Genomic DNA, 21570 nt, shown 5'->3' on the forward strand with positions numbered 1-21570 from the left:
TAAGAACTACCTACAGTGTAAAGAAGAACAAGGAGTCCTGGATGTGGTGGTTTAATCCCCACAGAGCCCTGATCTCAACATCATGGAGTCTGTCTGGGATTACATGAAGAGACAGAAGGATTTGAGGCAGCCTACATCCACAGATCTGTAGTTAGTTCTCCACGATGTTTGGAATAACCTACCTGCTGAGTTTCTTCAAAAACTGTGTGCAAGTCTACCTAGAAGAATTGATACTGTTTTGAAGGCAAAGGGCGGTCACACCAAATATTGATTTGACTTTCTCTTTTCTTCATTTACTTTTTTTTTTTTTGTGCTCGTTTTGTTAGTTGATAAAAGTAAAATATTACCATTTCTATTTCTGAAAACTTAGAACAGCCTAAAATTCTGACATGAACAGCATATTTTCACACCTGCCAAAACATCTGCACAGTACTGTATATTAAAGCACCTCATAATTGCTGGCACTATTTAAATGCCTGTAACAGATAATACAAATTGTATTGAGGCCCTCTCAATGCAACAGATCCATTATACCCGGCTTGTCATATACACGATTATGTGCAGGAAGATATCACACAATACCTTGGCTTTTTTAAGCAGACTGACCACACTTAGGCTTGACGATGACAGCTCTCTGCTTGGCATGCTCTGAAGCTGAGTGATGATATAATTTTCACATACATGTTGTAATCGAGACACCTGGTACATCTCAGAACAAATCATCAGTGACATGGCTTGTAGAATGCTGGCTGATAAAAGATTTAGAATTAGTGAAAGTGTGGCTTCAGCTGCACATCACACCAGAAATAGGACATAACTTGTATATCAAATGTCTGAGCCATTACTTGGTGAAACATAACCCCATCATAGAAAAATAATACAGTGCATGTGGCCTGGATATACTGATGATGACTAATATGTTATTAACATATGCAGCTCTAGTTGAAACTTTTTTCAAACTAAATTATCTGAGCCGGTCCTGAGAAAATGGAAACTTTAAAATTTAAAAAGTTAATCAAAAGTTCATATTATTTTGAAACTCATTAGACCATAACTAAGTTGTTTATATTGGAATGATAAATATCCCACATTCAGAAGAAATTCATTCTTTTTTGTTATAATGAAAGCTGTATAACTCATTATGCAGGTTTTGCATTATAATTGGATGTTGGTTGTTTGCAAATATACAGCTGCAATAGAAATTAGACACTAAAGTATATTTTCAGTAAGTACCTTTTTTTAATAATGTTAACATTATACAGTATAGTTTTTGACAAAACATTCAGTTTTACTTGCTTGTTGTTCTGTATACAGACTGCACTTACACACACACATACTGTACAGTGGATATATGTATTAATGTATATGCAAATGCTCTCTCTAGTGGTCACCTGTATAGTGGCCATGATCTATATGCATATTTGTAAATGCTCCCTCTAGTGGTCACCTGTATAGTGGTCACCTGTATAGTGGCCATGATCTGTATGCAGATTTGTAAATGCTCCCTCTGGTGATCACCCGTATAGTGGCCATGATGTGTATGCAAATTTGTAAATGCTCCCCTAGTGATCACCCGTATAGTGGCCATGATGTGTATGCAGATTTGTAAATGCTCCCTCTGGTGATCACCCGTATAGTGGCCATGATGTGTATGCAGATTTGTAAATGCTCCCTCTGGTGATCACCCGTATAGTGGCCATGATGTGTATGCAGATTTGTAAATGCTCCCTCTGGTGATCACCCGTATAGTGGCCATGATGTGTATGCAGATTTGTAAATGCTCCCTCTGGTGATCACCCGTATAGTGGCCATGATGTGTATGCGGATTTGTAAATGCTCCCTCTAGTGGTCACCCGTATAGTGGCCATGATGTGTATGCAGATTTGTAAATGCTCCCTCTGGTGGTCACCTGTATAGTGGCCATTATGTGTATGCAAATTTGTAAATGCTCCCTCTAGTGGTCACCTGTATAGTGGCCATGATCTATATGCAGATTTGTAAATGCTCCCTCTAGTAGTCACCTGTATAGTGGCCATGATCTCTATGCAGATTTGTAAATGCTCCCTCTAGTGGTCACCTGTATAGTGGCCATGATGTGTATGCAGATTTGTAAATGCTCCCTCCAGTGGTCACCTGTATAGTGGCCATGATGTATTTGCAGATTTGTAAATGCTCCCTCTAGTGATCACCTGTATAGCTGGGCATAGAATTGATATTCTCAAAAACAAAAATATAATATGAGGTACACTATATTGCAGAAAGTATTGAGACATGCCTCCAAATCATTGAATTCAGGTGTTCCAATCACCTCCATGGCCATAGGTGTATAAAATCAAGCACCTAGGCATGCAGACTGCTTCTACAAACATTCATAGTTTGACCCCCAGAAATGAATTCCTTATGGATGATGCCATCATTGTTGAAGAAGGCGATCCACATTGTCTTAACCTTGGACAGGTGACTCTTTTTGGGTCGCAGGGAAGATGGTGAACACCATTCCATTGATTGCCGCTTGAATTCTGGATCCTGGTTTGCACCAGTTGTAAATACATTTTCTGCTCACAGCTTCCGTCCCGTACACATGCACCAACATTTCACACATCTCTGTCGTGGTTTTCTCCAAGTTGTAGCAGAACTTGATGTTCACTTGTTCGCTCCATTTCACTGTGACCCTACTTCTCACAATGACTACATTTAACTGCCCGCAGTGGCTTTACCCTGATGGTCACATGTACTCTGCGCTAAGTACCGCTTCTTGATGCGTCTCTGGATAGCCATGTGCATGCATGCGAACCTGGCTCATGTTGCTGTTGAGATATCGGCCTAATCACCAACATTTTTAGACACCCCTTGTATATTGCAGCTTATCAGTCCTTAGATGTTGTGGTATTAGGGTTTGTTTACACTTGTGGTAAGGGGCCAGAAAAAACAGGATGTTAAGCCCCAGTTTTACCTCCCCCTGACTACTGCACATAACACTGAAGCCGATTATAAACTGTAAATCGCTGCAACAAAAATCATACCCCTGATGCATTTGGAGGGCATTACCACTGCCAAAGCGACCATTCAAGCAAATGGGACCATGCTGCAACCTAAGTCAAATGCCAGGCTTGGGGTTACGGTGCAAGATTTGCATCCAAAAACCCTGTTCAGCTGTCAAAAAAACTAGCAGTTAGAAGGCTGCAGTAACATATCTCAGCCACTCCTGTATCACTCTCTGAAAAGTGATCCAACACAAATCTCTTTTCAGAGACCAATGTGAGTGAACGCAAGCCCTTTGTTTCCTTTTTTGTTTTAGGCTTTTTCCTATTTATCTTCACCTGGTTTTAGATATGCTTTAAAGTGCAACCCCACACTGTGTACTTCACCCTCCCCATTCTTGTCAACATCCCGTATGTTTATTGCAGCTCTTGCAAACCCCCACTTCTAATACCACTCATACCCAAATTGATTGATGACTGCACTCAGCCATGCATGCCTCCTTCTCCCCTCTGGAAGTGCGCGGACCTGCTGAGCTGCCTCTCAAGCACTGAGCACTGCTTTGTGGGGGGGCAGGAGGTGCATGCATGTGTGCTTCATACCTGGAGGTGCACCAATGTTCATTGGCTCTGCACTGCAGACTGGAGTAGCTGACAGGTTTCTTTTGATGACTTTTCAGTTAAGCTCATTAGCCAGGCACATTGAATACTAATTAGGTCAAATAAAACCTGTCCTACCATGTGATCCTCCCAAGGGTGGCGTGCTTTAAATAGGCATTTTCTGACCTTTGAGATGCTTTAATAAAGGTAGTCAGAGGTACTCAATATTGTACATTGAGATATCCTTGTGACTGTGCTGCCAGTTCATCACTATTCTGCATAGAAGAGTAAAGGATCAAAGCACTACATTGCACCACTGTCACTGGATTGATTGGCAGATATTTCCCCTAGGAGAGATCCCCCTCTCTGGCCAGCCATAGACTTGTATAGAGAGAGAGGAGCAGTTAAGCACAATCACTAGGCAGTACTACTGAGCAATACGTAGAGCCTGCATACATAGATTTTGCTTACTATACAAAATTAGCAATTCTTGATATGGTTATGTACCATTTGAAGATCCACATGTTTATGTAATAAGATTTTAACAAGACTATGGTCATGATAAACTATTTTATTTGTTGGCGCACAGATGATGTGCACTTGAAATGTGTCAAATAAAGTGTTAATTAGGATTTGTGACATGCATCAGAAACTGGAAAATTTCAAATTGCGATTTGTCAAAGGAATATTGTAGTGCCTGCACCCTATAAACTAATATTTGCAGTACCATTTGACCTGGTCTCATCAGGCACAGATCTGCACATCATAATCATTCTCTCTGATAAGGGTCTGTATAGATGCTTTCTAGAGGGAGCCTGAGAGTGGAGGAGCTGCCTCCTTCCTCTGCATAGCTGAGTAGAGGGGAGAAGATAACTTGTGGGTTCCCTGTTATGAGGGTCCGAATGGACGCTCACCAGATGGGACAGGCAGCAGACGGCTCTGTGCTGTCCTGCTGCCTGCTCTTCACTCTTGCCACAGTCATCATTTCCCGATCACAGGGGAGAGAGGTAAAAATCAATACAGGCAGATGCACAGTCCTGCACAGTGCCAGGTGTGAGTTGTTACCATGCAATATCCAATTCAAAAAAAGAACATTGGGAAACTGGAGAAAGTACAGAGAAGGGCAACTAAACTGATAAGAGGCATGGAGGAGATCAGCTATGAGGGAAGATTAGAGGAACTGAATTTATTCTCTCTTGAGAAGAGGAGATTAAGGGGATATGATCAACATGTATAAATACATCAGTAATTCATATAGTGAACTCGGTGTAGAGTTATTCACCCTGAGGTCATTACAGAGGATAAGGGGGCACTCTTTACATCTGGAGGAAAAGAAATTTAATCTCCAAACACGGAAAGGTTTCTTCACAGTAAGAGGTGTGAAAATGTGGAATAGACTCCCTCAAGAGTTGGTTCTGGCCAGCTCCGTGGATTGCTTTAAAAAGGCCTGGATTCTTTCCTAGATAAGACGCGATTTCTCCTGCGCTCTAGGACCCAGGCGAGTGAGCTCTGATGAAGAAGGTATGGCCTTCGAAACGCGTGAGCTGTACCGAGTGTCTACCCCCATGATGGGATTCGCGCTGGCTCCTTATCTTTGAAGTCCCTTTGAGGACTTACATACCTGATTTTATTCGCTGTTTGTGAGTACCATTTTCTAATTAATACATTTTGGTAATGTGCAAGGTTGGTGCGCTTCTCGTTTTTGTTTCACTTTGCAGCGTTCTTTTCCTAGATACATGCATTTTTTAGCGTTTTTTTTACCCCCTAAAAAAATTGGGAGGGGGGTCAAAAAAAGTCCAAAAACATTTACTACAGTCTATTGTGCATAAACACATAGGATAACATGCTGGGGAGTTTACTGGCTGTAGAAAAAAAAATGTCAAAAGCCAAAAACAGCCGCTGTAAAAACATCCAGTGTGCATGAGGACTAATGGTTGAACTGGATGGACTTTTGTCTTTTTTTGGCCAGACTAGCTATATAACTACGTAATATGAACCTAACAGAAGTCACACATGGGCCTCTGTTTATTAAAGGCTGATGGACATGTAAAAGTGGAACTTTAGTCAGAAAATTAAGTCCTGCTAGATCACATCAGGATGGCCCCTTTTGCATAGCTATGTAAAATATTAAAAATAAGTTCCTATACTGTTTGAAATCCAATAATACACAATCTCATTTTGATCTGCACATGCTCAGTAGCCATCTATTTTTTGGCACTGTGCTGAAAATCAGAGCCACTAGAGGCAAATCTGCTGACAGCCTAAAGATTTACTGCTGCTTAGGGGCTCTGGGCTTCAGAAAAATTGCAGACTCCGGCATAAAGAAGCAGGAACAATGCTGTAGGCAATTTACAGCACCTAATTTTAATAGCATAATTAATGCAGAATGTATGTTCCTTGCTAAAGAACATTTTTTTTATCAGGTTGTTTTGGATAAAGTTCTGCTTTAAGCATATTTTTACTTGAATTGTTTAACCTGAAATATGAAATAGAATAAAAATATGAATCAGATCTTGTTAGAAGAAAGGACGCTGCTCTATCCGCTCATGAAGTCTGGTCTATGGAATGGCCTCAGCCGTAGCGCCGGCTATGCCCACTGATGCGTTTCACCCCACCAAACCGATTCTTGGTCACAGAGGAAGTCAGAGGGAGTTTCCCCTGTGACCAAGCCCCAGTGGGTGGGGTGAAATGCGTCAGCGGGCATATCCGGCACTACGGCTGAGGCCATTCCATAGACTGGACTTCATGAGCGGATAGAGCGGCGTCCTTTCTTCTAACAATATTCTTAATGACTGGAAGCATTGTTTTGGATACCACTCCTTCTGCTGGAAAGGTGACTTTAGACTGTATCTTAGCTTGGAGCGGCGCCAGTAAGTTCTTTTGTGTCAGCAATCAGATCGTGTTACTATAGACAACATTTTCACTTTTTTACGAATCTAACCCACAGAGAAAATAGGATTAAATGCAGCTTACCAGGGCAATATGTATCTTTGTAAATATACTCCAGAAAAGCAAGGAATGTGTCTTTGGACATGTCATGAATAGGAATAACAATTCGATTTGCTTCAGAGTAACTTCCACTGAACATGGCTGACATAACCTCACAACGAGCCACCAGCACTGCTCGATGTGCTGGGATCTTTGAGTCTAAGATCAGATAAATACAGGTTAATGTTTATTTCACAAAAGGGGTTACTGAATTTTTCTAGCAAAGTAGAATGAACATGCACATGTACTACCAGGGGCGGACTGACCATTTGGACACTCAGGCACTGCCCAAGGGCCCGGGGCCAGTAGGGGGCCCAATGAGATGCCCCTAGTACCTTTCATAGGCTTTTTTGGCTGTGGGTTGCGAGGACACAGGGGCCCAATGATCCCCTATTGCCCAGCGGCCCCATGAGTTGTCAGTCCGCCCCTGTGTACTATTGTGAAATACAGACATGTCTTGATAAAATCCTTTATTTTGAACAGTAAAAGAAGCTCTCACATTTGATGGTACTGTAACAACTCTTGAATGAAAACATGCAAACCCACAATTATTCTCCAGCAAGGAGAAATTTGCCCCAAACTTCCTGGTAGCCCCTAGCTTCACAAAACCTGCCCACTTAGCGAGCTATTCTAATGGACTCCCTCAAATGCGAGTGGGTGATCATTATTAACAAATACAAATAGGTGCAGCGCTAAATAAACAATATAATATAGTATAATAAAAAGATATAAAATACATATAGATATAAAGTGCAAAGTCAATGAATCACCCTAAGGTGAAAGGTATGTCTCAAGGTAATGGAATAAAAAGCCACGTGGGGATCTGGTAGATCCTAGCGAGTGCGTGGGGAGTAAATCCAGTGAAGCAAACGATGAGTGTGAAATAAATGAAATGCACACTCCCCAGAAGTGCGTTAAAAAATGCATATGAGATTAGCCTGTCTCATCAGGTGTGATAATGGTCATCTGCTCCCAGGATAGGGTCAGGATCTAACACCATCTGGTCTTCTCTAGAGTGGGGTACTCCGAGGACCTTACTGCGTATCACCGTCTGGGGTCCCTTAAACCAGGCTCTGTGGGTGAAGGCTCTCAATGAAGAGAGCCCAATAAGGGACACCACATAGCGTGATACTGTAGATAACTGGTTTATTGTTTAAAAGTGTAGAAAATACAAATAAATAAATAATAGAAACTGACCATATAGAATTCAGGATGGCCACCAGCGGTGGTCAGACGTCCAGAAACTATAGCCCCCTCCGACGCGTTTCGTGCGATGCACATCATCATAGGATACTGGGCGAGCTATTCCAATGGACTCCCTCAAATGCGAGTGGGTGATCTTTATTACTTTTTTTTGTTTTTACTGTGGGGTGTAGGGGAGTAGTTTTGTTTATTTCAATTAGTAATTTGTGTTTTTGGTTATACTTATTGCTCCAACTTGTGGAGGTGTATTAATATGTAGGTTTCAGAGCCTTTTTCAGAACTGTATAAAGCCTGAAGGGACCTAAGAGGTCCCAAGAGCTTGCATCTTTAATAACTTGAGTGAGTCAATAACATGTATAACCTTAACTCCAAACTTTTTGCCAAGCCAAATGTAATAAGCAAAATTAACAAACGTCTGCTGACTTATAGCAGAATAATATGTTTCTTACCACAGATTTGGGCTGGACTGGGCAGCTAAATGTTCATGAGAAAACAGAGGGCCGGACCTAATGCAACCATGAATACAAACTACAATGGATTAAAGCAGATATGCAATGACGTCTAATTGTCTGCTTCAACAGACAGATGAAGGATGTTAAGACACAGCGTCATGTGTTCTAAACACAAAAATTGCAAAAGCAGTGCAATGGACACTAAGCACTAAATACAAAAAAAATAACACGCCGCACAGTTTATGGGTCTGTAAACTTAGGGATAAGGCCCTGGCAATACCAATAAAAAAATATGAACATCACCCTTAGCTGTTAGTATATATCAACATCTGGATTTTAAAGGCTTGAAACTGGCAGGTGTGCACCACAAATCAGCCCTTTTCACAGATGACATTTTGTTGCACCTCACACCTCCACATATTTCTCTTCCCGAAACGAATGTCCCTTCTCTCGCATTTTTCTGAGCTCTCCGGCCTTCATGTGAACCAGTGAATGGGCACACATAGGCACTGCCCATGGGCCCTAGGTGCATTGGGGTCCCATGATCAGGGCTAGGACAAGGGGGAAACCAGGGTGCTGTGTTGGGGGCCCTGGTGATTTTCCGCTTGTGCTGATCTTTTTGACAGGAGTGACTGTTCCACTGGTCAGAAGTAGCAGCTGGCTGGTGCTGGAGATAGGATTCAGTCCCGCACTGGGACTGAGAACTCATCTCAGTCTCAGCAGGGGAGAGGAAGGAGGAGCTGACTTCATTACAGGAGGGAACAGCACTTTGGATCTGTGAGTACAAGGTGAAAAGGGGGCACAACTCTGATGGATGGGAACACTGTGATTGGGACACCTGATGTCAGGGGACACTGTGATAAGGACACGTTACGTCAGGGGACACTGTTCTGGGGATATCTAATGAATGGGGACACCTGATGTCAGGGGACACTGTGGTGGGGACAATGATTGGATCACCTGATGTTAGGGGACACTGATCAGGACTCCTGATGTCAGGGGACACTGATTGGGACACCTGATGTCAGTTGACACTGATTGGGACACCTGATGTCAGGGGACACTGTGATGGGGACACCTGATGTACGGGGACACTGTTATTGGGACTCCTGGTGGATGGGGACACCTGATGTATGGGGGTACTGTGATTGGGACACCTGATGCAGACTGGTAGGAGACCCAGTGTATTACTTTGCCCAGGGGCCCATATTGTTATTAAGATGGTACTGTGTGAACCCATCTAAATCCACAGCAATGAATGTTGGTCTCCCTCCTGATAAGCTTGATGTGATTCAAACAGTTCCCCTTTCAGTGGACACGCACTCTTTCCTACCTGGGAATTTCAATCACCCCCTCATTATGACTCCCTATACTGTGCCAATATTCCCCCCACTACTCCAACATCTTCGCTGCACATTCTACTCTTGGAGTCATATGTCGCTGTCGTGGTTTGGTCCAGCACATGCCATCAAAATGTCCTACTTTCCAAAGTTACTATATCCATTTCGTGTGCTCTTGATACGCATACCTCTCCATATACTTCAAATTCTGCAGGCACAAATCTTCAGATACGTATGTATTTGCAAATGTGTGCTAACTAAACCCCTGTTATAAACGCATACTGTTAGACAGGTTAATTCGGTTGTTAGTAAGCTGGCTGGCAAGTTGTCCAAGAACATTGTTCTCTCCCTCTTTTTTCACTATGTGATGCCTGTTTATGTGTCCTTGCTTCATAAGCCAGTTATAGACTTGGGCGGGTGGCCACTTTTATGCATGTTTGATTTTTTGGTACGTGGGTGCACTAGGACCCTGGTTGCCATTGTGCTACATGCTGGGGTCCAGTGCACTCCTTTGCCTTTAAGAGGGGTGGCTCCCTCAGGTCCACCTGCCCTTGATCTATCCATTAAATGCATGTGCCTCTACTATGGGGACTCACAAATTTTAGAGTTAGGACCACAGATGATCAGGGTGCCGTGTCGTGGCTCTGTGGCTTACGTATGTATTTGCAAATGTGTGCTAACTAAACCCCTGTTATAAACGCATACTGTTAGACAGGTTAATTCGGTTGTTAGTAAGCTGGCTGGCAAGTTGTCCAAGAACATTGTTCTCTCCCTCTTTTTTCACTATGTGATGCCTGTTTATGTGTCCTTGCTTCATAAGCCAGTTATAGACTTGGGCGGGTGGCCACTTTTATGCATGTTTGATTTTTTGGTACGTGGGTGCACTAGGACCCTGGTTGCCATTGTGCTACATGCTGGGGTCCAGTGCACTCCTTTGCCTTTAAGAGGGGTGGCTCCCTCAGGTCCACCTGCCCTTGATCTATCCATTAAATGCATGTGCCTCTACTATGGGGACTCACAAATTTTAGAGTTAGGACCACAGATGATCAGGGTGCCGTGTCGTGGCTCTGTGGCTTACGTATGTATTTGCAAATGTGTGCTAACTAAACCCCTGTTATAAACGCATACTGTTAGACAGGTTAATTCGGTTGTTAGTAAGCTGGCTGGCAAGTTGTCCAAGAACATTGTTCTCTCCCTCTTTTTTCACTATGTGATGCCTGTTTATGTGTCCTTGCTTCATAAGCCAGTTATAGACTTGGGCGGGTGGCCACTTTTATACAAATCTTCAACTTCCCCTGGGACTCAGCGGTTCCCCATCTGAATCGTCAATTGCTGTACTGTTCCCCTATCCGTGGGGGCCTCGGAGTACCTCACGTCCAACATTATTACCAAGCAGCTCAGATTACATTGTTGCTTAAATTTCTCTCAAAATCATATTTGGCTCTCTGGGCTATGATTGATACCATGGATGCAAATCTCATCCCTTTGACCTCTCTCATCTGGCACCCACACTCCTCACATCCAGAACCGCTTAAGCCTATTCTTGTGCATACACTATCTGTTTGGGACTCCATTAAATACTCTGCAGGCTTGCTAGCCCCCACCCCCATTACAACTCCTTCGCCTTTTTGGCTGTTGCCTCCGGGCATGACCGATAAAGTCGTGTTTAGCTGGTGGTCCCATGGTCTAGTGACTGTCCATTCTATGTTCACACTCAAGGGCATCCAGACTTTGGATGGACTATGGGACTCTTCCCACGAGCAAGTTTTTTCGCTACATCCTGCTACTTTCTTGTGTCATTAATCTGGAATCTTACTTTCCCAAGCACTCTTACAGGCTTCAAATCCCTTTGCAAATCTTCAGTGACCACCAAAGGAGCACTGTTCTTGATCTACATGTCTATTCGAGGGTACATTTCTGATAACTTGCCATCCTGCTGTGCTTATTGGGAACAAGAATTAAAGGAGACCCTCCCGGTGGAACTTTGGGCATCGATTTGTCAAGCAGTCTCAAAATACTCTCGTGACATCCAAGCTCTCGAAAATTCCTACAAGGTCCTTCACCCGCTAGTCTTTCATGCCCACACGCATTGCTAAATATGTCCCTGACTGCAAATCATCTTACTTTTGTGGCTGCGGGTTTGACAGTGACATGTTCCACATGTGTTGGTTCTGTCCAGTGGCGCATCGCCTATGAATTAGGGTCTATAATATGGTCCTATCACTCACACAACTTAATGTTAAGAGAAACCCTTGGGAAGCTCTACTCCACAGACCAATAAAAGATTTGCTTCGACGGTCTTGTGTAGAGATGAGCGAATCGAACCAGGCGAAGTGGAATTAGATTCGAATTTCAGGAAAAATTCGATTCGCGTCGAATCCGAATATTAGCCTACTTCGGGTGCGCGAATCGGATTTTTCCCGATCAGCTGGCAAAAGTGTCCCTGCAGAGAGCTCCGCTATTTCTGACAGTTCTCTGACAGTTCCTTCACATGTACAGTGGTTGAAGCATTGTATCTATTTGTTTCCATTTAGGATACAGATGTTTTTATTCGGAAACAGATACAATGTTTCAACCGCTGTAAATGTGAAAGTCAGAGAACTGTCAGAAATAGAGGAACTCTGCAGATACACTTTTTGCCGGTTTGGAATTATTCTTATTTTCATCCTACTTCTTCTTCTTCTTCTTCATCCTCATCCTCATCCTCAGAAGAAGAAGAAGAGGATGAGGATGAGGAAGAAGAAGAAGTAGGATGAAAATAAGAAGAATTCCAAGCCGGCAAAAAGTGTATCTGCAGAGCTCCTCTAAGTGTATCTGCAGAATAGAGGACTCTTAGAATAGAGACTCTTGTGCCTTGATCCCCCTCATTTTTATACCTACTAAGTAAACCATAGCCCATGCATGGAAATCCCCTACTCTTAGTTTTGAAGAGGTTAATTCTAGAAAACAAGGTATTTTTTTATTAATGAGAAGTTCACCACAATCTTGGAGGACAAACATGACAGATTCCTCTCTACCTAGCAGTCCTGGCTTGATTACCATCCAGTCTCTTGTTTTACCACACGGTGGTTTCACTTGTGACTCGAGCACACACTAGACTAGTCCCCCAGCCTTGTCCTACTTTTCATCAAGAAGACTGCTCTTCTCCATCGAAAAGTTCCTTTTTCTTCTCCCCTGCCTATTTATCCCCGTCTCTTTTTCCTCCTGGTCCTCAGGGTCCATTCCCTGCTTTCTCTTGTTTGAGGGTCACTTCTCTCCTGTTACACCTTTTCACCTACACAGCCCCCTTTTATGCCACTTGTTTGTTGGCTAACTTCCAGGGCCAACCTATTAGCATGTGTCATATGAGTTTTTTGATTGACCACACTGGGTTGTCCTGCAACTCATATCTGCCCTATGCCCCTAGGGATCAGGCCCTCCCTCAATTCTACATCCTTCTCAATTGCCTATGTCTAATTGTTTTTGTACGATCTCATCCACCCCTGCGTGGGTTTGCTTTCCCGGTTTTGTTTTTGGCCTGGTGAGTCAAAAATGGTGTGATATGTGTCTGTCCCTATCCACATATGTATCGCATTGTTTCTTTTTAATAAAATCTTTTTTTCTTTTCTTTTTTTCATTTCCCAAAGAATAGCTCCAAGTGGTCACCACTAAGCCTGACAATACAGAATTCTTTACACCTTCAAAGGAGTGTAAAAAATTATTTAAAATTAAAGAATGAGCTTTATCAAGTCAAAGACACATCTCTAGAAAAAAAAAAAAAAAACACAAACGCCCACATAATTTGACTGAACTCACTTTAGGTTAATGCTGTTAACTTGATGGCCTGCCATTCAATATATTATATATAGAAAAATGTTAGCAACAGATCACCCTACTGCATATGTTTCAGGATTCCTTCTAAAGAGGAGTATTTCAGACCTCTCCATGTGAAGCAACTATTGTGTTCCTTCCTAAGCATGATAAAAATGATTTAGCTGATATATAATATTTATATCTAGCATGTTTAGTTGTTGTTAATGTAATTATCCTACTCATTCAGCTAACCAGGGGAGCTTTCACATTGGTCTATGTAGATGAAGTGATGACATTTGATTATATTGAGTAGCCTTTCTTCAGGTTATCTGGAACACACAGGAGTTGGTCAACAAGTCCTTAATGCGATTCTAAAGGTTAATTTTGTTTGGTGGAAAATAACAAACATGTCTATACTTACCTGCTGTGTGCAGTGATTTTACACAGAGCATCTTGGATCCTCCTCCTCTCCGGTCCCCCTTAGGCTCTCCTGGCCCCTCCCTCCTGTCAGATGCCCCCCACAGCGAGCAGCTTGCTATGGAGGCACCCGCTGCTCCGTGTGTCCATTCACACAAGGAGCCGTAGCTTGGCCCCGCCCCCTCTCGCCTCATTGGTTGACTGGCTGTGATTGACAGCAGTGGGAGCCAATGGCTCCCTATTGCTGCCTCAGCCAATGAGGAGGCAAAGACCCGGGACAGCCGAGGCTGGATTGCGATGAGGCTCAGGTAAATATTGGAGAGGCTGGGGGCACTGCTGCACACAGGTTTTTTACCTTCATACATAGAATACATGACGTTAAAAAATTTTGAGCCTTTACAACCACTTTAAATCTTAAGTTTAGCTAAGATCATAAACAGAAATCAGCACAAGGGACATACTGTTAGTATGATTTGTCCCTTGTACTGATTTTTTTTTCTTTTAATAGAATCTTCCTCTGTCATTGAATTACATGGGATCTCTGGTTGGGGTTTGGGAGGTTGATTGATAACTTCACCCCTTCTATTCATAGAATCTGTGTCACTCATAGAAGCTGTAATATGGCTTCTATGAATGGCGGGTCTGGTAGGAAAGGGCGGACATCTCTTCATGAGAGCTCCTGACAGCCCTTAAAGTGTTACTAAACCCACAACAGTAAATTTAGTCTGTATATGCAGTAAAGTATGCTTGTTACAGTGCCTTGAAAAATAATTCATACCCAGGGGTGGACTGACCATTTGGGAACTCAGGCACTGCCCGAGGGCCTGGGTCAGTAGATGAGATTCCCCTGGTACCTTTCATAGGCTTTTTTGGGTGTGGTTTGAGTGTGGGCAAGGACACAGGGGCCCCATGATCCCCTATTTCCCAGGGCCCCATGAGTTGTCAGTCCACCCCTGTTCATACCCCTTGAAATTTTCCACATTTTGTCATGTTACAACCAAAAACGTGATAGACCAACACAAAGTGGCACATAATTGTGAAGTGGAAGGAAAATGATAAATGGTTTTCAAAATGTTTAACAAATAAATATGTGAAAAGTGTGACATGCATTTGTATTCAGCCCCCATACCCCTAATTAAATCTAGTGGAACCAAATGTCTTCAGAAGTCACCTAATTAGTAAATAGAGTCCATCTGTGTGTAATTTAATCTTCATATAAATACAGCTGTTCTGTGAAGCCATCAGAGAAAAATTTCAAGGGGGATGAATACTTTTTCAAGGCACTGTACCTGCAAGGCAATGGGGCCACCCTTATAGTCAGATGTGAATTACATTCCTCTTCAAAAGTTGATTATTCTAGACACAGAAGCTGAACATAACTAAAAGTCTGGAAACAAGCTTCAACATAAGGTATGGTAAGGTATCATTTTCAACGTAAGGGTTTAATAAACACAGTAAGGGTTAGGTCCAAGGTCAAGCACTACTTACCTTCCAGGTTGAATGACTACCAGGATAATCCCAAGGGGTATGAATACTTTTTCAAGGCACTGTATATTCACTGTGGAACCTAAGGGGTTAATTGTGTATAAAGGCTGTTTGATCCTATCTTTTCTGATCGTATGCTTCTTCTACTGTCTACAATCCTTCTGATGATAGTACAGAGCTCTTGGAGTCACTCTGCACATGCTCAGTTTAGAGAATCAGCACTAGAGATGCATCATACTAAATGTAAGTTATGTTAGTCCTTCGTACTGATATTTATGTTTTTGATTTCAGCTAGTTAGGCTTTAAAATAGACCAACATTTATTTAATTCCTAGTCTCCAAAATATTGGTGAATGATAGGGTCCGCTGGTCAACTTGTGTGCATGCAAGAAAACAAATGCAGTCAACAAATCTATCAAAGCAAACTGCAATATATTACATTTTTGTTTTTGGGTTTAGATACAGTATGCTTTAACAAGCTGACTCATTTCTATTTTATTCACCAACTTAACCAACTCGCCTGAAGAAAATGGGTCAGTAACTATCCACTTACTGCCTCTGATGCCTTCAGTAGGGAGTGGACTTTGGACAGTTGATATGGAGGTATACCAAATAAATGACCAGGAGTAGTTACCCAATATTTATATATTTTTATATGTGAAGCCCTGTTTATGATGAATCAGACTAAAGTTAATTAATCTGAGAATTATTCAACTCTATAAACCTAAAAGGTGTTGTGACAGACTCAAAACTCAGAATTAGGTTTTATGTAGTACTGAACAAGATCATCTCACTGCTCCCTGTTTTACATTTACATAGAATTAACCTATCTCTGCATCCCCTCCCCATTTTATATCTCACTGTATTATCACTGGCAATACGAAGAACAGATTGCGAGACAGAAACAAAACTCTAGGCAGCAACTGTGAAGTAATTGCAGACCTTCCTATGCATCTACAGCATGCCTCTCCAAACTTTCTAAACAAAGAGCCAGTTTCCTGCCCCTCAGATGTTACACCGTCTTTAGTATTATGGGAAATAATAGTAATCTATAATAGTAATCTATCATTGGTGTTAGTGGAAGGAAGAGTGTCCCATATTTGGTATTGGAGGAAGGAATAGCACCCCATTGTAGGTGTCAGTGGAAGTAATTATGCTCCATTGTTGGTGTCAGTGGAAGGAATAGTGTCTCCTACCAGTTCAAGGACCAATGCCCCAAGAGTCGGATTAAGGCAAGAAAAGAGCCACATCTGGCCCTTGGGCCGCAGTTTGGAGACCAATGACCTACAGAATCAGATACTATCTGCTGAAGTGATATAGAACTAAAAGGTTTAGTTGTGTGCAATAGGCTCCCCCAGGCAAAACCTAACTATCCAAACTGCAATCCTTCAGGCGGTACTATTTTATATACTACTAAAAACTATTTGTTTTTATAGTACTTATATAGAGATTACTAAACTGTAGAATAATAATTTTATCCCTATGTAATCGCTGTCTACTTAATTCATTTTATAGCCATACAGTGCTGGGCCCCATAGTACAGTAGATGCATGGTCTACTATGGCCTAATAATTGAGGCTTGCAATGTGGTGGGAAAGATGGCTTGTGCTGGGTTATGCCAGGAAAAGCGTGTCTCCATTGCTCCACAGTGGTGTTACCTCATGCAATCGATTTAAAGAGACCAGTGTTCCTTTGTAAATATATATCTTTTTTTGTTTAAATATAACAAAGAAGCCAACAATTCTCATTGCAGGAAATATATTTTCTGGCCAATATGACTTCAATAGATTCAACACTGAATATATTGCACATGGTGAAACACAGAATGTGGCGCCTCCTACAGAAGTTGCACAGTACCTTGTACTTGGAAGATCACATCCGCCAATAATGGGTTGTTAAAAAACTGTCCAAGAGACTCGCAGAGCTGAAGTGGATCCTTACAATGGGGAAAAGACTCATCTGTTGAAGATCTTACCTATAAAAAAGGAAAATAGTACCCTTTTCATAACTGTAGAATGGTGGCCACAGAGAGATAAACTCTAGTTAAAACATTGAAAATGAGAAATATTACTCAAAGAGAAACAATATATGGTTTTGGGTCAATTTATTGTTTTTGTTTGTAAAATTGTAAATTGATGTTCTATATTTTGTTTACTATATCTATACAATTTTTGCTTTACAAATATTTAGCTTTTCTTGTGGATGTGATTTAACCAAAATCTATACATTAGTGCATTCTAAAATGCATGATTGTTGTTCTGCTGGCCAATGCAGAATCTAAGTGATGTTATTGTACAGGATGATACTGGCCAAACTGTTAATGCTAACGTCCAGCTGTCCATTTATGCCACCACAAGCCATTAGCACAGAAGGAGCACTACACACAAGGGTTACAACTTCATCAACCTAAGGCCATCTCCAGCATATTAAATTAAGAAATGCTGATAATGTCAACTGAATGCTCAGTAAAGATCTGCAGGCATTTCTACATTCACTAGATCATGATCTACTGTTTCCAGATATCAATTGTGTTTGTTAACAGTTCTAAAATAAAGCTTGGTACACAAAAGTAGTTTTTATTTGTTTGTTCAACCCAGCGGACTGAACAAAAAAACTAAGCGATCACTGTACTAACACAAGCGATGTTAGTACAGCATTCTTCCCTGTATGTGTTCTGGCAGATAGGAATGCCCCTCCGCCCAAACAAACTGATGGGCTTTTAGCATCTGACCAGCTTCTGTAAGACAGGCAGCTGTATATACGAGCCAAAAGTCGGAGGGTCTCTGCTGAATCAACTGATTTCGGCTGATATTCACCTCATGTGTACCCGACTTAAGTCTCTGTTAGATTTTCTTAAATAAACATAGTTCAAGTTTCATAAAAATAAAGTAGCTAATATTAATATTTTTAGAATTAAATCAGGGTATACTGTAATACTCTAATATTAGAGGCTCAAACTAAAACATAATAATCATTTATATTAAAAGCTATAAACAAACCTCAAATTCTAAGTGTGGTCATACATAGCCTGACAATATTAAGTGCAGTGACAGATTCAGTCATCAGCTGTGACAGCTGGACTATATGGGGTTTAATTGGACAGGTATCAATGACCTCTTCCAAATGTCAGAAGTGAGAGCTGTTGCCAAATACTTGGAAACATCTCAGTGTGACTGTTGCCTTTCTGGACAACTCTGTTGGAAATTTTAGTCAGACAGGCAAAAAAACAAAACAAAACAATGATAACAGTTAGGCTTCTACAACTACACTTTCTGTATGTAGTGCTCCAAGAAATATTTGTATTAAAATCAGCCTTTTCAATATGGAGGACCTTTCTGGTGAACCCCTGGTCAAAGTTATTTTACCTACAACTGTGTGATGGTTAGTGATAAGAATGTTCCATACATTTGTTATCATTGGGAAGAATTACCCCTGTACAGATAACTAAAAAGATCAATGGTGTCAGCGGGAACTTATCTGAGAGCCAGGAATTGCTTATTGATCAAGGAACCCTGAGCAACTTTGGAGGAACACTGGTTGAGAAACCCTGTTTTAAAATGTTAATTAGAGTAGCAAAGATTCTATAGAAATAAAACCTATGTGGTTCATGTCCAAAGTAAAAGAAGCTATTTGATAGGTACAAAATACGTAAAAAGGAAATCAAGGCCATAAACACTCAAAATGAACAACAGGTTGCAAAAGAGAGTAGGACAAAGTGGCAAAAATATATTAATATTAAAATGATCTGGTCTGAGTAAGTATGCCCTTTACAAGAATTTAAATTTGGTGACAGGGGTCAAAGGAGGCACACTTATTAACTACCTTTTTCAGCTCTGTGTAAAACAAAGGAAACCATGGGACCTATCCATAATAGGAAAGTCTTTACCAAGTAACTACAGACCGGTTTGTTTAATTTCCATAGTCAGAAGATATTGAGAGTTTGATAAATACCACATACAAGAGTTTTTGCTTGAAAAGAATATGGTAATCATTAAACAGCAATGATTCATGAAAGACCAATCATGTCAAACAAATCTGCCTTCTTTTTATGCGGAAGTAAGCAAAAATTTAAGACAAAGGAGAGACTGTGGTGTCAGGGTATTTCAGATATAAAATTATCAAAAGCATGAATATCAATAAGATCTGCAGTCTAACTTCATAGCTACTTAGCATTTCAAGTGTTTACTAGTCTCAGAACTGAAAGACCCCGAGGGATTGATTTTCAAGACACTTGGAGAAGCTTATTGGCACTTCAAACAAACCAAGACAATCCTCACCCTCTAGTAAACAATGAGTTAGATTTGCTATTCAACCAACACCTGAGTAAAAAAAAATCCTCTCTAAATTGAAACTTATTCAAACACATGAACATTGTTAAAAGAAAAGACAAAATAATAAATCTTCAGTTTGTCAGATATTAACAGACGTAAAGATCAACCAGTTTTATAATTTGAGAAATCCAAATTCTATGCATCACTATATCTCTAGCCCAACAAGAAACAAAACTTTTTTCTATGCTCATAATAATATCAGCTACTCCCATTGTCTCAGTCTACAAGACTGATAAACTGAGTTTACACCCCACAAATCATTGACAGAGTGATCTGGATCCGTTGAGAGGCTAAATTTGGGTGAACTGAATTGATTCCGCTATTCTGACTGACTATGAACAATTTCAGAATAAAACAGAACAGAAAACTCCTGGACCCCATTGGAATCAGGAAAAAACTGTAAAGTGTTCAAACACTTTCCAATGTACTTATCTACAGTGCATCACACTGTATGAAGGACTGAGTCATGTGAAGAATCATTTTATCAAATATATGTATTATTGTAGCATCCAAAAATGGGAAACTATTATGATTTAATTGTATGAATGATTCAGAAATGAGAACGGAAATGATGATGTGATACATACGAATATGTCCTTTGAGGGTCAAAATTTTTTACCTCAATATTGATATTTTGATCAATCATGCATCATTGGCAAATATTCCATGATTAAAATGAGAAAACATTAAAGATATAAAACCAAAAGTAATATTATCCACACCAGGGACCTCATACATACTGTTATGAGGGTAACATATCTGGAATTAACCACTTGCGTGGTCATGCAACACTGTACCCAAATTAAATTTACGTCCTTTTTTTTTCCCACAACCAGAGCTTTCTTTTCGTGGTATTTGATTGCCTGTGCTGACACAGATGTCTATGCAAATCGCAACGAAAAGTAGTGCATGTACTACTTTAGAAATCGGTGCTGCTCCAACCAAGTTGGAACCGCACCGATATGACTGCTGTAATTATAGGGTGCGACTTGGCATGCGATTTTTAAGTCGCAAGGCATGCAATTCGTATGCTAATGTGCATCCAGTGTGACTGGGGACTTAGTGTAAATCATATTCAAAGATGTCATCTACACTTCAGGAAAGTAATTAAGCTGAGCTGTGCCAGCGTAGCTAGTAGTATAGACTCAATCCTTGAATTCTGCTGCAGAGAATTCAAGGGGAGGGAATCACTGGGGTGGACCTTGTTGTCTACTAGCATAGTCCAAATTACTGGTATTCTGAGAATGGGGAGGCTTTACCTACTGAATGAAAAATAAGAAATCCAATTTTTCCTAAGTTCCTAGGCAACAATAGATTTTTGAGTACTTTGGGGGCTAAAAAAATGCATGCATTATACATTCTAGGAGAAGAGCTAGGGGAGTCAATGGTTGGCTCAGATTTGAGGAAAGATTAGCTGAAGTACCTCAGCTGTGAGCTACTGAATTTATTCTTTTCTTGAGAAGAGGCGATTAAAGGGGGACAAGATTACCATGTGAAAATACATAAGTGGTCCATATACTGAACTTGGTTTAGAGTTATTCACTTTAAACCACCTGGTGACCACCTGCTGCAGATATACTTTGGCAGAGCAACCCTGCTGCACCAGATCATGTACATGAACGTTATCTGGCTCTTCTGAGTAGGGAAAGTAAAAAATATTGTTTTTTTTCAAAATATTTATTTTTCAATAAAAAAATTAATAAACAGTGGTGACCAAATAACATTAAAAGAAAGCTCTATTTGTGTGAAAAAAATTATATAAATTTCATGTGGGTACAGTGTTGCACGATCGCGCAATTGCTAGTTAAATTAGTGTAGTGCAGAACAGCAAAAAGTGGCCTTGTCATGACACGATCATGCAATTGCCAATAAAAAGTAGTGTGGTGCTGAACAGCAAAAAGTGTCCTTGTCATGAAGGGGGTAAATTCTTCCAGAGCTTAAGTAGTTAAGGTCATTATGCTTGCTATAATTTACTAAAACTGGAG

General features: G+C 40.9%; 1 protein-coding gene across 4 annotated transcripts in view; it reads right to left on the bottom strand.

Annotated features, from left to right (window-relative positions):
* The window catches only part of RHOBTB3 (Rho related BTB domain containing 3), a 79146-nt gene that overhangs the window by 12245 nt on the left and 45331 nt on the right, over positions 1 to 21570 (bottom strand). For 3 of the 4 annotated variants that reach the window (XM_089679145.1, XM_089679146.1, XM_089679142.1), the window contains 3 exons: positions 17112 to 17229; positions 6552 to 6725; positions 583 to 749 (listed from right to left, as the gene is read on the bottom strand). In XM_089679145.1, the coding sequence (XP_089535271.1) occupies positions 583 to 749; positions 6552 to 6725; positions 17112 to 17229 (459 nt within the window). The remainder of the gene's footprint in view (positions 1 to 582; positions 750 to 6551; positions 6726 to 17111; positions 17230 to 21570) is intronic. The other variant, XM_089679143.1, reaches the window with a different exon arrangement.

Source organism: Staurois parvus, unplaced genomic scaffold, assembly GCF_062004578.1.
Source record: "Staurois parvus isolate SC_StPar_1 unplaced genomic scaffold, SC_StPar_1.0 ptg000218l, whole genome shotgun sequence".
Taxonomy (NCBI): Eukaryota; Metazoa; Chordata; class Amphibia; order Anura; family Ranidae; genus Staurois; species Staurois parvus.